The following is a 19,255-nucleotide window of genomic DNA, read 5'->3' as shown; positions in this document are numbered from 1 at the left end:
TGCACCAGTCCCCCCCAGTCATCTCCAGCTTTCCCAGTCCCCCCCAGCTGCCCCAGTCCCCATCAGTCATCCCCAGCTGCCCCAGACCCCGTCAGTCATCCCCAGCTTCCCCAGTCATCTCCAGTCCCCCCAGCTGCCCCAGTCCTCGTCAGTCATCACCAGATGCCCCAGTCCCCGTCAGTCATCCCCAGATACCCCAGTCCCCGTCAGTCATCTCCAGCTGCCCCAGTCCCTGTCAGTCATCCCCAGTCCCCTTCAGTCATCCCCAGCTGCCCCAGTCCCCTTCAGTCATCCCCAGCTGCCCCAGTCCCCCCCAGTCATCTCCAGCTTCCCCAGTCCCCCCCAGCTGCACCAGTCCCCCCCAGTCATCTCCAGTCCCCCCACCTGCACCAGTCCCCCCCAGTCATCTCCAGCTTCCCCAGTCCTCGTCAGTCATCCCCAGATGCCCCAGTCCCCGTCAGTCATCCCCAGCTGCCCCAGTCCCCCCCAGTCATCTCCAGCTTCCCCAGTCCCCCCCAGCTGCACCAGTCCCCCCCAGTCATCTCCAGCTTCCCCAGTCCTCGTCAGTCATCCCCAGATGCCCCAGTCCCCGTCAGTCATCCCCAGCTGCCCCAGTCATCTCCATTCCCCCCAGCTGCCCCAGTCATCTCCAGTCCCCGCAGCTGCCCCAGTCCCTGTCAGTCATCCCCAGTCCCCGTCAGTCATCCCCAGCTGCCCCAGTCCCCGTCAGTCATCCCCAGCTGCCCCAGTCCCCGTCAGTCATCCCCAGCTGCCCCAGTCCCCGTCAGTCATCCCCAGCTGCCCCAGTCCCCGTCAGTCATCCCCAGCTGCCCCAGTCCCCGTCAGTCATCCCCAGCTGCCCCAGTCCCCGTCAGTCATCCCCAGCTGCCCCAGTCCCCGTCAGTCATCCCCAGCTGCCCCAGTCCCCGTCAGTCATCCCCAGCTGCCCCAGTCCCCGTCAGTCATCCCCAGCTGCCCCAGTCCCCGTCAGTCATCCCCAGCTGCCCCAGTCCCCGTCAGTCATCCCCAGCTGCCCCAGTCCCCGTCAGTCATCCCCAGCTGCCCCAGTCCCCGTCAGTCATCCCCAGCTGCCCCAGTCCCCGTCAGTCATCCCCAGCTGCCCCAGTCCCCGTCAGTCATCCCCAGCTGCCCCAGTCCCCGTCAGTCATCCCCAGCTGCCCCAGTCCCCGTCAGTCATCCCCAGCTGCCCCAGTCCCCGTCAGTCATCCCCAGCTGCCCCAGTCCCCGTCAGTCATCCCCAGCTGCCCCAGTCCCCGTCAGTCATCCCCAGCTGCCCCAGTCCCCGTCAGTCATCCCCAGCTGCCCCAGTCCCCGTCAGTCATCCCCAGCTGCCCCAGTCCCCGTCAGTCATCCCCAGTCCCCGTCAGTCATCCCCAGCTGCCCCAGTCCCCGTCAGTCATCCCCAGCTGCCCCAGTCCCCGTCAGTCATCCCCAGTCCCCGTCAGTCATCCCCAGCTGCCCCAGTCCCTGTCAGTCCCCCTCAGTCACAGGGGAGCACTGTTACACTGGGAAGCAATACAGTTGTTGTCTCAAACATCATTAAAATAGTATCTGACACTGTGAGAAAAATTTAGTTTATTTAGCAAAATGAAAAAATCGAGATTTAAATTGAGAATCGTCCAGATTTCTAAAAAAAATTGAGATTTTATTTTTTGGCCATATCGCCCAGCCCTACTTACAGGTATGGTACACGTGATTGGCCATGTTGCTCAACTTTGTCAGACGTTTTTTTCTGAGGTCACCGAGCGCATGGTGTCAGTGGGGATTGTACTGGTGCACCAGGGAGCTCAGGATGGACAGGGGTGACTGTACTGTATGCTGGGGGTGAGGATGATGCTGATAACGCTGTATTTTTATCATTTAGCGCTCTGTGAGTACATTCGCGCCTCTAGAGACAGAGATGGTCTTGGACGGTTCCAGTCCTTTGCAGCGGAAGGTAATCGGAGGAGTGGCAGCCCTAACGAAAAACGCTCCTAAGTTGTGACCCCCCCCAGGCTGTGGTTACTGGTGACTGTCCCCCAGTCAGGCTGGGACCTGTAGTTCTTCAGGAGCTGGACAGTCATTGGATGCTGCAGCCCAGTGAGATGGAGCCTCAGGGTGTGAGACGTTTATCAGAGGAACAGTTAGGGGAGCAGCACAACCACCACGACTACCACCACAACAACCACCACGACTACCACAACAATAACCACCACCACAACAACCACCATAACAATAACCACTACCACAACAACCACCATAACAATAACCACCATAACAATAACCACTACCACAATAACCACTACCACAATAACCACTACCACAATAACCACTACCACAATAACCACTACCACAATAACCACCATAACAATAACCACCATAACAATAACCACTACCACAACAATCACTACCACAACAATAACCACCAGCATAACAACAACAATCACTACCACAACAACAATAACCACCACAACAACCACCATAAGAATAATCACTACCACAACAATCACTACCACCACAACAATAACCACCAACACAACTACCACAACAACAATAACCACCACAATCACTACCACAACAACAATAACCACCAGCATAACAACAATAATCACCAGCATAACAACAATAATCACTACCACAACAACAAAGACCACCAACACAACCACCACAACTACCACCACAAAAACAATAACCACCACCCACCATCACCACAACTACTACCACAACAGTCACCATAACAATAACCACCATAACAACAACAACCACCACCACAACAACAATAATCACTACCACAACGACCACCACCACAACTACCAAGCTACCGCTACAATAACCACCACCACAACTACTACCACAACAATAACCACCATAACTACCACCACAAAAAATACCCAAATCACTACAACAACCACTACAGTAACCACAACAGCCACCACAACAACTACAACAACCACCAAAACAATCACCACTACAACCAATTCACCAACCACATCAACCACTTCACCAACCACAACAGCCATCACTTCACCGCCATCTTAGATTTGTGATTTCCAGTTACAATCCTCTGTTCAAAAAGTGAAATCTTCTAATATATTGAGCTTCAAGCTTCCACCACATCAGGATCTCTGCTTGCTGTCAGTGAAGGTGTTTAGCGCCTGGCAGCCTGGTCTGTAACAATGTGTCAGTGCAGGCGGGAGCTCAGCCCGACCTGTCAGCAGCAGCACACATCCTATACACAGCTCTGTAACAATGTGTCAGTGCAGGCGGGAGCTCAGCCCGACCTGTCAGCAGCAGCAGCACACATCCTATACACAGCTCTGTAACAATGTGTCAGTGCAGGCGGGAGCTCAGCCCGACCTGTCAGCAGCAGCACACATTCTCTACACACATTGATAATCAGTGACATCACACATCTAAGATGGCGTCTAACATCTCAAATCTCTGAGCAGTGAGGTTGGTTGTATCCCCCTCTGTATCCTCACGTCAGCTCCTGGGCTACATCTATGGGGTCACCTCCTGTCTTGTCTGCTGCTAACTAGATCCAGCTACCAGAGCTCTCCTGTCTCTTACTGACATTGATCTGTCCTGTCTCTTGCTGACACTGAGCTCTCCTGTCTCTTGCTGACATTGAGCTCTCCTGTCTCTTGCTGACACTGAGCTCTCCTGTCTCTTGCTGACATTGAGCTCTCCTGTCTCTTACTGACATTGAGCTCTCCTGTCTCTTGCTGACACTGAGCTCTCCTGTCTCTTGCTGACACTGAGCTCTCCTGTCTCTTGCTGACACTGAGCTCTCCTGTCTCTTGCTGACACTGAGCTCTCCTGTCTCTTGCTGACACTGAGCTCTCCTGTCTCTTGCTGACACTGAGCTCTCCTGTCTCTTGCTGACACTGAGCTCTCCTGTCTCTTGCTGACACTGAGCTCTCCTGTCTCTTGCTGACACTGAGCTCTCCTGTCTCTTGCTGACACTGAGCTCTCCTGTCTCTTGCTGACATTGATCTGTCCTGTCTCTTGCTGACATTGAGCTCTCCTGTCTCTTGCTGACATTGAGCTCTCCTGTCTCTTGCTGACACTGAGCTCTCCTGTCTCTTGCTGACACTGAGCTCTCCTGTCTCTTGCTGACACTGAGCTCTCCTGTCTCTTGCTGACACTGAGCTCTCCTGTCTCTTGCTGACATGCTGCTGTATCTTACATCTTCTGTCACTTCCTGTGTGTTGTAGTTTGGGCTTCTTAGCTGTAATGTTCACTGTCTCACAGCAGCTCACACTTTACTGCACTGCTGGAAATGATCAACATGATCTGGGGTACTTATTATCGTTCCCCAAGACCATGATCTAGATCTGTGATCTCTGAGCCATAGCGCTGCTGATGCTTCCTAGTAACTAACATGTCTGCACTCCTCTCCTCTGCCAGCAGGTGGCGGTCTGTACTCCGCAGCGCTGCTGATGCTTCCTAGTAACTAACATGTCTGCACTCCTCTCTCCTGCCAGCAGGTGGCGGTCTGTACTCCGCAGCCCTGCTGATGCTTCCTAGTAACTAACATGTCTGCACTCCTCTCCTCTGCCAGCAGGTGGTGGTCTGTACTCCGCAGTGCTGCTGATGCTTCCTAGTAACTAACATGTCTGCACTCCTCTCCTCTGCCAGCAGGTGGTGGTCTGTACTCCGCAGTGCTGCTGATGCTTCCTAGTAACTAACATGTCTGCACTCCTCTCCTCTGCCAGCAGGTGGCGGTCTGTACTCCGCAGCGCTGCTGATGCTTCCTAGTAACTAACATGTCTGCACTCCTCTCTCCTGCCAGCAGGTGGCGGTCTGTACTCCGCAGCGCTGCTGATGCTTCCTAGTAACTAACATGTCTGCACTCCTCTCCTCTGCCAGCAGGTGGCGGTCTGTACTCCGCAGTGCTGCTGATGCTTCCTAGTAACTAACATGTCTGCACTCCTCTCCTCTGCCAGCAGGTGGCGGTCTGTACTCCGCAGCGCTGCTGATGCTTCCTAGTAACTAACATGTCTGCACTCCTCTCCTCTGCCAGCAGGTGGCGGTCTGTACTCCGCAGCGCTGCTGATGCTTCCTAGTAACTAACATGTCTGCACTCCTCTCCTCTGCCAGCAGGTGGCGGTCTGTAGTCCGCAGTGCTGCTGATGCTTCCTAGTAACTAACATGTCTGCACTCCTCTCCTCTGCCAGCAGGTGGCGGTCTGTACTCCGCAGTGCTGCTGATGCTTCCTAGTAACTAACATGTCTGCACTCCTCTCCTCTGCCAGCAGGTGGCGGTCTGTACTCCGCAGTGCTGCTGATGCTTCCTAGTAACTAACATGTCTGCACTCCTCTCCTCTGCCAGCAGGTGGCAGTCTGTACTCCGCAGTGCTGCTGATGCTTCTCAGTAACAGATGTCTGCACTCCTCTCTCCTGCCAGCAGGTGGCGGTCTGTACTCCGCAGTGCTGCTGATGCTTTCTAGTAACTAACAGTTGTCTGCACTCCTCTGGCAGTCTGTACTCCGCAGTGCTGCTGCCTTTCTTTGTGTCGCCATTTCCTTCCTTCCACCTTTGCGTCTTCTCTGAACTTTCTGCTTGTTCGGTTGTTTCCTTCCAGGAGAGAATTTCGAGCAGACCCCCCTCCGACGCACTTTCAAGTCCAAGGTCCTGGCGCGGTACCCCGAAAATGTGGAGTGGAACGCCTTTGACCAAGACGCAGTGGGCATGGTATGTGGAGGGTGCTGTGGAGTTCATTGTCAGAAGGTTGTATTACTGTCCTTAAGTCACCTCCAGAGCTGCACTCACTATTCTGCTGTTACATCATGTCTCATCCTCAAGAGCTGCACTCACTATTCTGCTCTTACATCATGTCTCATCCTCCAGAGCTGCACTCACTTTTCTGCTCTTACATCATGTCTCATCCTCCAGAGCTGCACTCACTTTTCTACTCTTACATCATGTCCCATCCTCCAGAGCTGCACTTACTTTTCTGCTCTTACATCATGTCTCATCCTCCAGAGCTGCACTCACTATTCTGCTGTTACATCATGTCTCATCCTCCAGAGCTGCACTCACTATTCTGCTGTTACATCATGTCTCATCCTCCAGAGCTGCGCTCACTATTCTGCTGTTACATCATGTCCCATCCTCAAGAGCTGCACTCACTATTCTGCTCTTACATCATGTCTCATCCTCCAGAGCTGCACTCACTTTTCTGCTCTTACATCATGTCTCATCCTCCAGAGCTGCACTCACTTTTCTACTCTTACATCATGTCCCATCCTCCAGAGCTGCACTTACTTTTCTGCTCTTACATCATGTCTCATCCTCCAGAGCTGCACTCACTATTCTGCTGTTACATCATGTCTCATCCTCCAGAGCTGCACTCACTATTCTGCTGTTACATCATGTCTCATCCTCCAGAGCTGCGCTCACTATTCTGCTGTTACATCATGTCCCATCCTCCAGAGCTGCGCTCACTATTCTGCTGTTACATCATGTCTCATCCTCCAGAGCTGCGCTCACTATTCTGCTGTTACATCCTGTCTCATCCTCCAGAGCTGCACTCACTATTCTGCTGTTACATCCTGTCTCATCCTCCAGAGCTGCACTCACTATTCTGCTGTTACATCCTGTCTCATCCTCCAGAGCTGCACTCACTATTCTGCTGTTACATCCTGTCTCATCCTCCAGAGCTGCACTCACTATTCTGCTGTTACATCCTGTCTCATCCTCCAGAGCTGCACTCACTATTCTGCTGTTATATCATGTCTCATCCTCCAGAGCTGTGCTCACTATTCAGTGATCATTGTGATGGTGTCTTCACAGCTGTGTATGCCCAAGGGCTTGTCGTTCCGGACTCAGTGTGACGGCCGGGACCCCCAGTTCCATTCCTTCATCATCACCCGGGAGGACGGGTCCAGGACGTTCGGTTTTGCACTCACGTTCTTTGAGGAAGTCACCAGCAAGCAGATCTGTAGCGCCATGCAGACCCTTTACCACATGCACAACGCCGAGTATGACATCATCCACCTGTCTGCTACCAACGGCAGCGTCTGCACCGGCTGCCCGGAGGACGGCAGCGACACGTCTGTCAGCCGTCTACAGAGGTTCAACTCATATGACATCACCCGCGACACCCTGTACGTCTCCAAGTGCATCTGCCTGATCGCCCCCATGTCCTTCATGACCGCCTGTAAGAAGGTTCTAGAGCAGCTGCACCAGGCGGTCACCTCTCCCCAGCCCCCGCCACTGCCACTGGAGAGCTACATCTATAACATCCTCTACGAGGTGCCCCTCCCCCCTGCCGGGAGATCCCTGAAGTTCTCCGGGGTCTATGGGCCCATAATATGTCAGCGGCCGAGCACAAACGAGCTGCCCCTGTTTGACTTCCCTGTCAATGAAGTGTTTGAGTTACTGGGGGTAGAAAACGTCATCCAGCTATTCACCTGCGCTCTCCTCGAGTTCCAGATCCTCCTCTACTCCCAGCGTAAGTACCAGCACCCCACACCTAGGGGGCAGTATTATAGTAATTATATCCCTGTATATAGGGGGCAGTATTATAGTAGTTATATCCCTGTATATAGGAGCAGTATTATAGTAGTATATCCCTGTATATAGGATCAGTGTTATAGTAGTTATATTGCTGTATATAGGAGCAGTATTATAGTAGTATATTTCTGTATATAGAAGCAGTATTATAGTAGTTATATTCCTGTATATAGGAGCAGTATTATAGTAGTTATATTCTTGTATATAGGAGGCAGTATTATAGTAGTTATATTCCTGTATATAGGAGCAGTATTATAGTAGTATATTCCTGTATATAGGTGCAGTATTATAGTAGTTATATTCTTGTATATAGGAGCAGTATCATAGTAGTTATATTCCTGTATATAGGAGCAGTATTATAGTAGTTATATCCCTGTATATAGGAGCAGTATTATAGTAGTTATATTCCTGTATATAGCAGTATTATAGTAGTTATATTCCTGTATATAGGAGCAGTATTATAGTAGTTATATCCCTGTATATAGGAGCAGTATTATAGTAGGTATATTCCTGTATATAGGGGGCGGTATTATAGTAGTTATATTCCTGTATATAGGAGCAGTATTATAGTAGTTATATCCCTGTATATAGGAGCAGTATTATAGTAGTTATATTCCTGTATATAGGAGCAGTATTATAGTAGTATATTCCTGTATATAGGAGCAGTATTATAGTAGTATATTCCTGTATATAGGAGCAGTATTATAGTAGTTATATTCTTGTATATAGGGGGCAGTATTATAGTAGTTATATTCCTGTATATAGGGGGCAGTATTATAGTAGTTATATCCCTGTATATAGGGGACAGTATTATAGTAGTTATATTCCTGTATATAGGAGCAGTATTATAGTAGTATATTCCTGTATATAGGAGCAGTATTATAGTAGTTATATCCCTGTATATAGGAGCAGTATTATAGTAGTTATATTCCTGTATATAGGAGCAGTATTATAGTAGTTATATTCCTGTATATAGGGGGCAGTATTATAGTAGTTATATCCCTGTATATAGGAGCAGTATTATAGTAGTTATATTCCTGTATATAGGAGCAGTATTATAGTAGTTATATTCCTGTATATAGGAGCAGTATTATAGTAGTTATATCCCTGTATATAGGGGCAGTATTATAGTAGTTATATCCCTGTATATAGGGGGCAGTATTACAGTAGTTTTCTTTCTTTGTTCTTTTTCTTTGTTCTTTTTCCATTTTCGTGTTTCGTTTAATGAATTTACAACTTTCGGTCTCTTTTCCAGATTACCAGAGATTGATGACGGTGGCGGAGACGATCACCGGCCTGATGTTTCCCTTCCAGTGGCAGCACGTCTATGTCCCCATCCTTCCCGCCTCCCTCTTGCACTTTCTCGATGCCCCGGTGCCATACTTGATGGGTTTACACTCCAATGGTTTGGATGACAGGTCGAAGCTGGAGTTGCCGCAGGAGGTAGGACTCTATGGGTGGTGGGGGGGGGGGGGGGTAGATGTGTCAGCTCTATCACTGGAGCATTAGATCAGAGACATCAGGCAGCCATCATCATCACCTGTGTTATCTCCGTGTCTGATAACAGAAGTGTGAGAAGTCAATTGCAGTATGTGACGGTATAGAAAGTATTATATGGCGGGGATGATGGATGAAGGGGATGGATGCCTGGCATCAGTATATCACCACCTTGCTCTTACAGTGTAATGGTTTGTTATGTTCTATTATCTAAATAAATGTTCCAGAATGTTCAATGGACGCTGGGTATGAGGTGGAGCGGGCAGCCAGCAGCCCCAAACTATAATCCCCTGATTGTTCTCACCCTCTCAATGCCTCCTTGTCTGCTGCAGGCACAGAGACGTCTTTATATAAGAAGTATCAGAGCCGAGAGCGAGTGATGAATCAGACACATCTGTGATTGGTACCCTGACAACGGCAGCATGTGACGTCACCGCTGATCTCTAGTGATGGATAGGCTGTATTCTCAGTGATGTCACTGATCTCTAGTGATGGATAGGCTGTATTCTCAGTGATGTCACTGATCTCTAGTGATGGATAGGCTGTATTCTCAGTGATGTCACTGATCTCTAGTGATGGATAGGCTGTATTCTCAGTGGTCACTGCTGATCTCTAGTGATGGATAGGCTGTATTCTCAGTGATGTCACTGCTGATCTCTAGTGATGGATAGGCTGTATTCTCAGTGATGTCACTGCTGATCTCTAGTAATGGATAGGCTGTATTCTCAGTGATGTCACTGATCTCTAGTGATGAATAGGCTGTATTCTCAGTGATGTCACTGATCTCTAGTGATGGATAGGCTGTATTCTCAGTGATGTCACCGCTGATCTCTAGTGATGGATAGGCTGTATTCTCAGTGATGTCACCGCTGATCTCTAGTGATGGATAGGCTGTATTCTCAGTGATGTCACTGATTTCTAGTGATGAATAGGCTGTATTCTCAGTGATGTCACCGCTGATCTCTAGTGATGGATAGGCTGTATTCTCAGTGATGTCACTGATTTCTAGTGATGAATAGGCTGTATTCTCAGTGATGTCACCGCTGATCTCTAGTGATGGATAGGCTGTATTCTCAGTGATGTCACTGCTGATCTCTAGTGATGGATAGGCTGTATTCTCAGTGATGTCACTGCTGATCTCTAGTGATGGATAGGCTGTATTCTCAGTGATGTCACCGCTGATCTCTAGTGATGGATAAGCTGTATTCTCAGTGATGTCACTGCTGATCTCTAGTGATGGATAGGCTGTATTCTCAGTGATGTCACTGCTGATCTCTAGTGATGGATAGGCTGTATTCTCAGTGATGTCACTGATCTCTAGTGATGGATAGGCTGTATTCTCAGTGGCTTCTTCCTATCTGAAACAGTAATAGAAGCTCTGATGTGGTTTGTAAATGTACAGTAAGTGAATGTTCCCTGTTGCTGCTTATCATATACATGACGCTGGATATAATGGTAATCCTGTAGGGGCAGCCATGTTGTGCTGTATGATGTCCTGACTCCTCTGTGTCCTCCTCTTCCTCCAGGCTAACCTCTGCTTTGTGGACATTGATAACCATTTTATTGAGTTACCAGAAGATCTCCCTCAGTTCCCCAATAAGCTGGAGTTCATCCAGGAGGTGTCGGAGGTCCTAATGTCCTTCGGGATCCCCCCCGAGGGGAATCTGCACTGCAGTAAGAGCATCTCCAAGCTGAAGAACCTTGAGACTGCCAACATGGTGTCCGACAAGAACAACGGCAATCTGGCCGGGCCGCCCCTCTACTTAGAGCTCCCGATGGATAACCCCACCCTGGCCCGGATCCAGGCGCTGGTGAAGAGGACGGGAGTCAGTCTGAAGGTGAAGTCACCCCGGGGGACGGCGGCGCCGCGGACACGGCTGGACGGTGGGGGTCGTAGATTTAGTTGGGGTCTTATTCCGTCTCCTCTCTTTACTGCAGGTGGAAGTTAAGGAGGATACCAGTCCGAAAGACGCCAAGTTCCAGTGCGATGAGGAGGAGCTTCGTGTCCATCGGCTCAACATCCACATCCGGGAGGTGTTCGCCAATCGCTTCACCCAGATGTTCGCCGACTACGAGGTGTTTGTCATCCAGCCGAGCCAAGACAAGGAGTCCTGGTTCACCAACCGCGAGCAGATGCAAAACTACGACAAGGTCGGGATCCCTCCCAGTTATGGAGACCTCTGCCTGCTGTCAGTCCGGAGTCCAGGCTCACAGAGCATTGCCTGGACTGACCCTCCGCTCTGTGAGCAGAACTGTCCATACACTAACAGCAGGCAGAGATCTCCATAGTCTATCGGAAGGTTATATGTGTAGTATGTCCCCGGAGCAGCGCTGACCCCATGACCCCTTCTCTCCCTCCAGGCGTCCTTCCTCTCTGATCAGCCTGAGCCGTACCTGCCGTTCCTTTCACGTTTCTTAGAGACGCAGATGTTTGCCTCATTCATTGACAATAAGATCATGTGCCACGACGATGATGACAAGGACCCCGTCCTGCGGGTGTTTGATGCCAGAGTTGACAAGACGCGACTGTTAAACGTCCGGACCCCCACCCTGCGCACCTCCATGTATCAGAAGTGCACCGCCTTCTATGACACAGGTGAGGGGGTACCGAATGTGTGATGACTCTATAGTGTCCATCATGATGTGTGATACCGCTGTAGTGTCCATCATGATGTGTGATACCGCTGTAGTGTCCATCATGATGTGTGATACCGCTGTAGTGTCCCCTATAATGTGTGATACCTCTGTGGTGTCCACTATGATGTGTGATGCCTATATAGTGTCCATTATGATGTGTGATGCCTATATAGTGTCCATTATGATGTGTGATGCCTATATAGTGTCCATTATGATGTGTGATGTCTATATAGTGTCCATTATGATGTGTGATGTCTATATGGACTCCATCATTATGTGTGATGTCTCTATAGTGTCCATCATGACGTGTGATACCTCTATAGCCTTCATCATGACATGTAATGCCTCTATAGTGTCCATTATGATGTGTGATGCACAGTGTAGCTGCTGTGTGGTGGCAGCCATGTTGTTAGTGATAATCGTATAATACATATAGTGATGGTGATGATAGTGACATATAGTGATGTTCATATAATACATATAGGGGGCGCTCACCGCTCTTCTGTTTTGTAGTGAAGTCCATAGAGCTGCGACTCTCTAAGATCGATCACACGGCCATCCATCCGCATCTCCTGGATATGAAGATCGGACAAGGGAAATATGAGCCGGGGTTCTTCCCTAAGCTGCAGTCTGATGTGCTGTCCACAGGACCGGCCACCAACAAGTGAGGAGATATGGCAGCAAATGGTGTGGAGGAGGATAAAGATGAAGATGTGAAGGAGGAGGATGGAGATGGAGGAGGAGGATGGAGATGGAGGAGGAAAATGATGGATAGTGTATGGGGGAGGAGAAACATGGAGGATCGTGGATGGTTAAAAAGGAAGGAGCACAGAGGATGGTGGAAGAGGAAGGAGCACGGAGTATGGTGGAAGAGGAAGGAGCACGTAGCATAGAGGATGGTGGAAGAGGAAGGAGCACAGAGCATAGTGGATGGTGGAAGAGGAAGGAGCACGGAGCATAGTGGATGGTGGAAGAGGAAGGAGCACGGAGCATAGTGGATGGTGGAAGAGGAAGGAGCACGGAGCATAGTGGATGGTGGAAGAGGAAGGAGCACGTAGCATAGTGGATAGTGGAAGAGGAAGGAGCACTGAGCATAGTGGATGGTGGAAGAGGAAGGAGCACGGAGCATAGTGGATGGTGGAAGAGGAAGGAGCACGGAGCATAGTGGATAGTGGAAGAGGAAGGAGCACTGAGCATAGTGGATGGTGGAAGAGGAAGGAGCACGGAGCATAGTGGATAGTGGAAGAGGAAGGAGCACTGAGTATAGTGGATGGTGGAAGAGGAAGGAGCACGTAGCATAGTGGATGGTGGAAGAGGAAGGAGCACGGAGCATAGTGGATGGTGGAAGAGGAAGGAGCACGGAATATAGAGGATGGTGGAAGAGGAAGGAGCACGGAGCATAGTGGATAGTGGAAGAGGAAGGAGCACTGAGTATAGAGGATGGTGGAAGAGGAAGGAGCACGTAGCATAGAGGATGGTGGAAGAGGAAGGAGCACGGAGCATAGTGGATGGTGGAAGAGGAAGGAGCACGGAGCATAGTGGATGGTGGAAGAGGAAGGAGCACGGAGCATAGTGGATGGTGGAAGAGGAAGGAGCACGGAGCATAGTGGATGGTGGAAGAGGAAGGAGCACGGAGTATAGAGGATGGTGGAAGAGGAAGGAGCACGGAGCATAGTGGATAGTGGAAGAGGAAGGAGCACTGAGCATAGTGGATGGTGGAAGAGGAAGGAGCACGGAGCATAGTGGATAGTGGAAGAGGAAGGAGCACTGAGTATAGAGGATGGTGGAAGAGGAAGGAGCACGGAGCATAGTGGATGGTTGAAGAGGAAGGAGCACGGAGCATAGTTTATGGTGGAAGAAGAGCATGGAAGGATGGTGGAGGAGGAGCATGGAGGATATTGGATGGTGGAGGGGGGCATGGAAGGATGGTGGAGGAGGAGCATGGAGGATATTGGATGGTGGAGGGGGGCATGGAAGGATGGTGGAGGAGGAGCATGGAGGATTGTTGGTGGATGATAGAAGAGGAGCATGGTGGGTGGTGGAGGAGTTTGGAGAATTGTTGGTGGATGGTGGAGGAGGAGCATGGAGAATTGGTGGTGAATGGTGGAGGAGGAGCATGGTGGATGTGGAGGAGGAGCATGGAGGATGGTTGGTCGATGGTGGAGAAGGAGTATGGAGGATTGTTGGTGGATGGATAAGTAGGTGGAGGAGAAGCATGGAGGATTCTTGGTGGATAGTGGAGGAGGAGTATGGAGGATTGTTGGTGGATGGTGCAGCATGGAGGATTCTTGGTGGAAGTAGGTAGAGGAGGAGCTTGGAGGATTGTTAGTCGATAGTGGAGGATTGATGGTGGAGGAGGAGGGTGGTGGTGGAGGAGGAGGATGGTGGTGGAGGAGGAGCATGGTGGTGGATGGTGGAGGAGCATGGAGGATTGTTGGTGGATGATGGAGGAGGAGCATGGTGGATGGTGGAGGAGTTTGGAGAATTGTGGGTGGATTTTGGAGGAGGAGCATGGAGAATTGGTAGTGAATGATGGAGGAGGAGCATGGTGGGTGTGGAGGAGGAGCATGGTGGATGTGGAGGAGGAGCATGGTTGGTCGATGGTGGAGGAGGAGTATGGAGGATTGTTGATGGATGGATAAGTAGGTAGAGGAGGAGTATGGAGGATTGTTGGAGGCTGGTGGAGGAAGAGCATAGAAGATAGTGGATGGTGGAGAAGGAACATTAAGGATTGGTGGTGGATGATGGAGGAAGGGCATGGTGGATGGTGATGGATGAATTAGTAGGTAGAGCCGGAGAAGCTTGATCCATCATTCTCCTCCACAATCTTCATTTCCTCTTTTCTAGGTGGACAAAGAGAAACGCGCCTGCACAATGGAGACGGAAAGACCGTCAGAAGCAGCACACGGAGCACCTCCAGCTGGACAATGACCAGAGAGAGGTGAGGACCCCACAGACATCCAGCTTAAAGGGGCTTCCCACCCTGGGACTCAGACCCATGCTGACTCCCCTAAGGGGCGTACACTTCCATACTGCCCGTTTCATCTCGATCATATGGCTGTATATAGCACAGCAGGGGATTTGGAGCTCTGTATGAGGACAGTGGAGCTCTGACCCCAATACAGGTAACATTCCCTGTGCTATTTCTCTTTTCCTGCAGAAATACATCCAGGAGGCGAGAAATATGGGCAGCGGCATCCGGCAGCCCAAGCTGTCCAACCTGTCGCCCTCCGTCATCGCTCAGGCCAACTGCAAGTTTGTGGAAGGATTGCTGAAGGAGTGTCGTAATAAGGTGCCCCCCAGTATATTATAAGTGTGTGCGGGGGCCCATAATAGTAAGGGGGAGGCTGTGGGACTTCCCATAGTGTTTATGACCACCCATCTCCTTCTCTCCTAGACTAAGAGGATGCTGGTGGAGAAGATGGGCCGGGAGGCGGTGGAGCTGGGCCACGGCGAGGTCAGTATAACAGGAGTGGAGGAGAACGCGCTGATCGCCAGCCTCTGTGATCTTCTGGAGCGGATCTGGAGCCACGGCCTCCAAGTCAAACAGGTAGTGTCCCGCTCAGAGCAGGATATGTGACACTCCGTCTGGCGGTGGCCTCATCCCATCTACTTTCTGCTGCAGGGAAAGTCGGCCTTGTGGTCCCATCTGCTGCATTATCAGGACAACAGGAGGAGGATGAACACAGGGAGCCTCAACCACACAGGTTATTAGCGGTCTCATTGCCCACAAGTCCCCCCTGCAGTCCCTCTTCATCATCTCCTGCACTCATCCATGTCACACACTGTCCGACTAATAGATGATGTTGTCTATGGTATATAGTGGTATATGAGGAGGATGTCATCTATGGTATATAGTGGTATATGAGGAGGATGTCATCTATGGTATATAGTGGTATATGAGGAGGATGTCATCTATGGTATATAGTGGTATATGAGGAGGAGGATGTCATCTATGGTATATAGTGGTATATGAGGAGGAGGATGTCATCTATGGTATATAGTAGTATATGAGGAGGATGTCATCTATGGTATATAGTGGTATATGAGGAGGATGTTGTCTATGGTATATAGTGGTATATGAGGAGGATGTCATCTATGGTATATAGTGGTATATGAGGAGGATGTCATCTATGGTATATAGTGGTATATGAGGAGGATGTCATCTATGGTATATAGTAGTATATGAGGAGGATGTCATCTATGGTATATAGTGGTATATGAGGAGGAGGATGTCATCTATGGTATATAGTGGTATATGAGGAGGAGGATGTCATCTATGGTATATAGTAGTATATGAGGAGGATGTCATCTATGGTATATAGTGGTATATGAGGAGGATGTCGTCTATGGTATATAGTGGTATATGAGGAGGATGTCATCTATGGTATATAGTGGTATATGAGGAGGATGTCATCTATGGTATATAGTGGTATATGAGGAGGATGTCATCTATGGTATATAGTAGTATATGAGGAGGATGTCATCTATGGTATATAGTGGTATATGAGGAGGAGGATGTCATCTATGGTATATAGTGGTATATGAGGAGGAGGATGTCATCTATGGTATATAGTGGTATATGAGGAGGAGGATGTCATCTATGGTATATAGTGGTATATGAGGAGGAGGATGTCATCTATGGTATATAGTGGTATATGAGGAGGAGGATGTCATCTATGGTATATAGTGGTATATGAGGAGGATGTTATCTATGGTATATAGTGGTATATGAGGAGGATGTCATCTATGGTATATAGTGGTATATGAGGAGGATGTCGTCTATGGTATATAGTGGTATATGAGGAGGATGTCATCTATGGTATATAGTGGTATATGAGGAGGAGGATGCCATCTATGGTATATAGTGGTATATGAGGAGGATGTCATCTATGGTATATAGTGGTATATGAGGAGGATGTCATCTATGGTATATAGTGGTATATGAGGAGGATGTCATCTATGGTATATAGTAGTATATGAGGAGGATGTCATCTATGGTATATAGTGGTATATGAGGAGGAGGATGTCATCTATGGTATATAGTAGTATATAAGGAGGATGTCATCTATGGTATATAGTAGTATATGAGGAGGAGGATGTCATCTATGGTATATAGTGGTATATGAGGAGGATGTTATCTATGGTATATAGTGGTATATGAGGAGGATGTCATCTATGGTATATAGTGGTATATGAGGAGGATGTCGTCTATGGTATATAGTGGTATATGAGGAGGATGTCATCTATGGTATATAGTGGTATATGAGGAGGAGGATGCCATCTATGGTATATAGTGGTATATGAGGAGGATGTCATCTATGGTATATAGTGGTATATGAGGAGGATGTCATCTATGGTATATAGTGGTATATGAGGAGGATGTCATCTATGGTATATAGTAGTATATGAGGAGGATGTCATCTATGGTATATAGTGGTATATGAGGAGGAGGATGTCATCTATGGTATATAGTAGTATATAAGGAGGATGTCATCTATGGTATATAGTAGTATATGAGGAGGAGGATGTCATCTATGGTATATAGTGGTATATGAGGAGGATGTCATCTATGGTATATAGTAGTATATGAGGAGGATGTCATCTATGGTATATAGTAGTATATGAGGAGGATGTCATCTATGGTATATAGTGGTATATGAGGAGGATGTCATCTATGGTATATAGTGGTATATGAGGAGGAGGATGTCATCTATGGTATATAGTGGTATATGAGGAGGATGTCATCTATGGTATATAGTAGTATATGAGGAGGAGGATGTCATCTATGGTATATAGTGGTATATGAGGAGGATGTCATCTATGGTATATAGTAGTATATGAGGAGGATGTCATCTATGGTATATAGTGGTATATGAGGAGGAGGATGTCATCTATGGTATATAGTGGTATATGAGGAGGAGGATGTCATCTATGGTATATAGTGGTATATGAGGAGGATGTCATCTATGGTATATAGTGGTATATGAGGAGGATGTCATCTATGGTATATAGTGGTATATGAGGAGGATGTCATCTATGGTATATAGTGGTATATGAGGAGGAGGATGTCATCTATGGTATATAGTGGTATATGAGGAGGATGTCATCTATGGTATATAGTGGTATATGAGGAGGATGTCATCTATGGTATATAGTGGTATATGAGGAGGAGGATGTCATCTATGGTATATAGTGGTATATGAGGAGGATGTCATCTATGGTATATAGTGGTATATGAGGAGGATGTCATCTATGGTATATAGTGGTATATGAGGAGGATGTCATCTATGGTATATAGTGGTATATGAGGATGGTGATGGAACTTTCTCCTGTTCTCTTCTAGAATTGTTCTTAGATACTGAAAGGAGGAAATCTGATCCTAATCCAGTGATGGCTCCAATGAAGATCTCGCTGGTCCAAGACATGTTGTGAGTTTTACAGATGAGGTTTGAGGTGCCGTCAGCGATGTGAGGGGTGTATGTGTGGGGGTCATAGCTGGGCTATCTCAGGAGGGGTATATATAGGGCGTTAGTATTGGTGTATGCTGGGAGGGGTATATACACTGCTTAATAAGATAAAGGGAACACATAAACAATACAATATAACTCTAAGTAAATGAACCTTCTGTGACATCAAACTGACCACTCAGGAAGCAGCACTGACAGGCAATCACCGTCACTGCAGTCAGCGAGACCCCCTCAGTAACGGAGGGTCCAGCAGGTGGGGAGCACACACCACTTCTCACTACCTAGGCTTTCTGGCTGGTGTTTTGGTCACTTTTGAATGTTGCTGGTGCTGTCACACTCGTGGTACCATGAGACGGACTCTACAACCCACACAGGTGGCTCAGGTAGTGCAGCTCATCCAGGATGGCACATCAATGCGAGCTGTGGCAAGAAGGTTTGCTGTATCTGTCAGCGTAGTGTCCAGAGGCTGGAGGCTACCAGGAGACAGGCCAGTACACCAGGGGAGACATGGAGGAGGCCGTAGTGTCCAGAGGCTGGAGGCTACCAGGAGACAGGCCAGTACACCAGGAGACATGGAGGAGGCCGTAGTGTCCAGAGGCTGGAGGCACTACCAGGAGACAGGCCAGTACACCAGGAGACATGGAGGAGGCCGTAGTGTCCATAGGCTGGAGGCACTACCAGGAGACAGGCCAGTACACCAGGAGACATGGAGGAGGCCGTAGTGTCCAGAGGCTGGAGGCTACCAGGAGACAGGCCAGTACACCAGGAGACATGGGGGAGGCTGTAGTGTCCAGAGGCTGGAGGCTACCAGGAGACAGGCCAGTACACCAGGAGACATGGAGGAGGCCGTAGTGTCCAGAGGGTGGAGGCGCTTCCAGGAGACAGGCCAGTACACCAGGAGACATGGAGGAGGCCGTAGTGTCCAGAGGCTGGAGGCTACCAGGCGACAGGCCAGTACACCAGGAGACATGGAGGAGGCCGTAGTGTCCAGAGGCTGGAGGCTACCAGGAGACAGGCCAGTACACCAGGAGACATGGAGGAAGCCGTAGTGTCCAGAGGCTGGAGGCTACCAGGAGACAGGCCAGTACACCAGGAGACATGGAGGAGGCCGTAGTGTCCAGAGGCTGGAGG

At 49.1% G+C, this 19,255-nt stretch overlaps 1 protein-coding gene across 1 annotated transcript in view; it reads left to right on the top strand.

Moving 5' to 3' along the window:
• DENND5A (DENN domain containing 5A) overlaps nucleotides 1–19,255 on the top strand; it is a 39,956-nt gene that overhangs the window by 7,670 nt on the left and 13,031 nt on the right. Inside the window, exons 2-14 of the mRNA XM_069965024.1 lie at nucleotides 1,886–1,957; nucleotides 5,587–5,696; nucleotides 6,798–7,458; nucleotides 8,776–8,963; nucleotides 10,544–10,855; nucleotides 10,956–11,168; nucleotides 11,379–11,613; nucleotides 12,168–12,318; nucleotides 14,502–14,595; nucleotides 14,815–14,946; nucleotides 15,052–15,204; nucleotides 15,280–15,361; nucleotides 18,001–18,085. Of these exons, the coding sequence (XP_069821125.1) occupies nucleotides 1,886–1,957; nucleotides 5,587–5,696; nucleotides 6,798–7,458; nucleotides 8,776–8,963; nucleotides 10,544–10,855; nucleotides 10,956–11,168; nucleotides 11,379–11,613; nucleotides 12,168–12,318; nucleotides 14,502–14,595; nucleotides 14,815–14,946; nucleotides 15,052–15,204; nucleotides 15,280–15,361; nucleotides 18,001–18,085 (2,488 nt within the window). The remainder of the gene's footprint in view (nucleotides 1–1,885; nucleotides 1,958–5,586; nucleotides 5,697–6,797; nucleotides 7,459–8,775; nucleotides 8,964–10,543; nucleotides 10,856–10,955; nucleotides 11,169–11,378; nucleotides 11,614–12,167; nucleotides 12,319–14,501; nucleotides 14,596–14,814; nucleotides 14,947–15,051; nucleotides 15,205–15,279; nucleotides 15,362–18,000; nucleotides 18,086–19,255) is intronic.

The sequence above is a fragment of the Dendropsophus ebraccatus genome, chromosome 4 (assembly GCF_027789765.1).
Source record: "Dendropsophus ebraccatus isolate aDenEbr1 chromosome 4, aDenEbr1.pat, whole genome shotgun sequence".
Lineage (NCBI taxonomy): Eukaryota > Metazoa > Chordata > Amphibia > Anura > Hylidae > Dendropsophus > Dendropsophus ebraccatus.
Note: the sequence above shows the minus strand (reverse complement) of the source record. Positions and strands in the feature narration are given on the sequence as shown.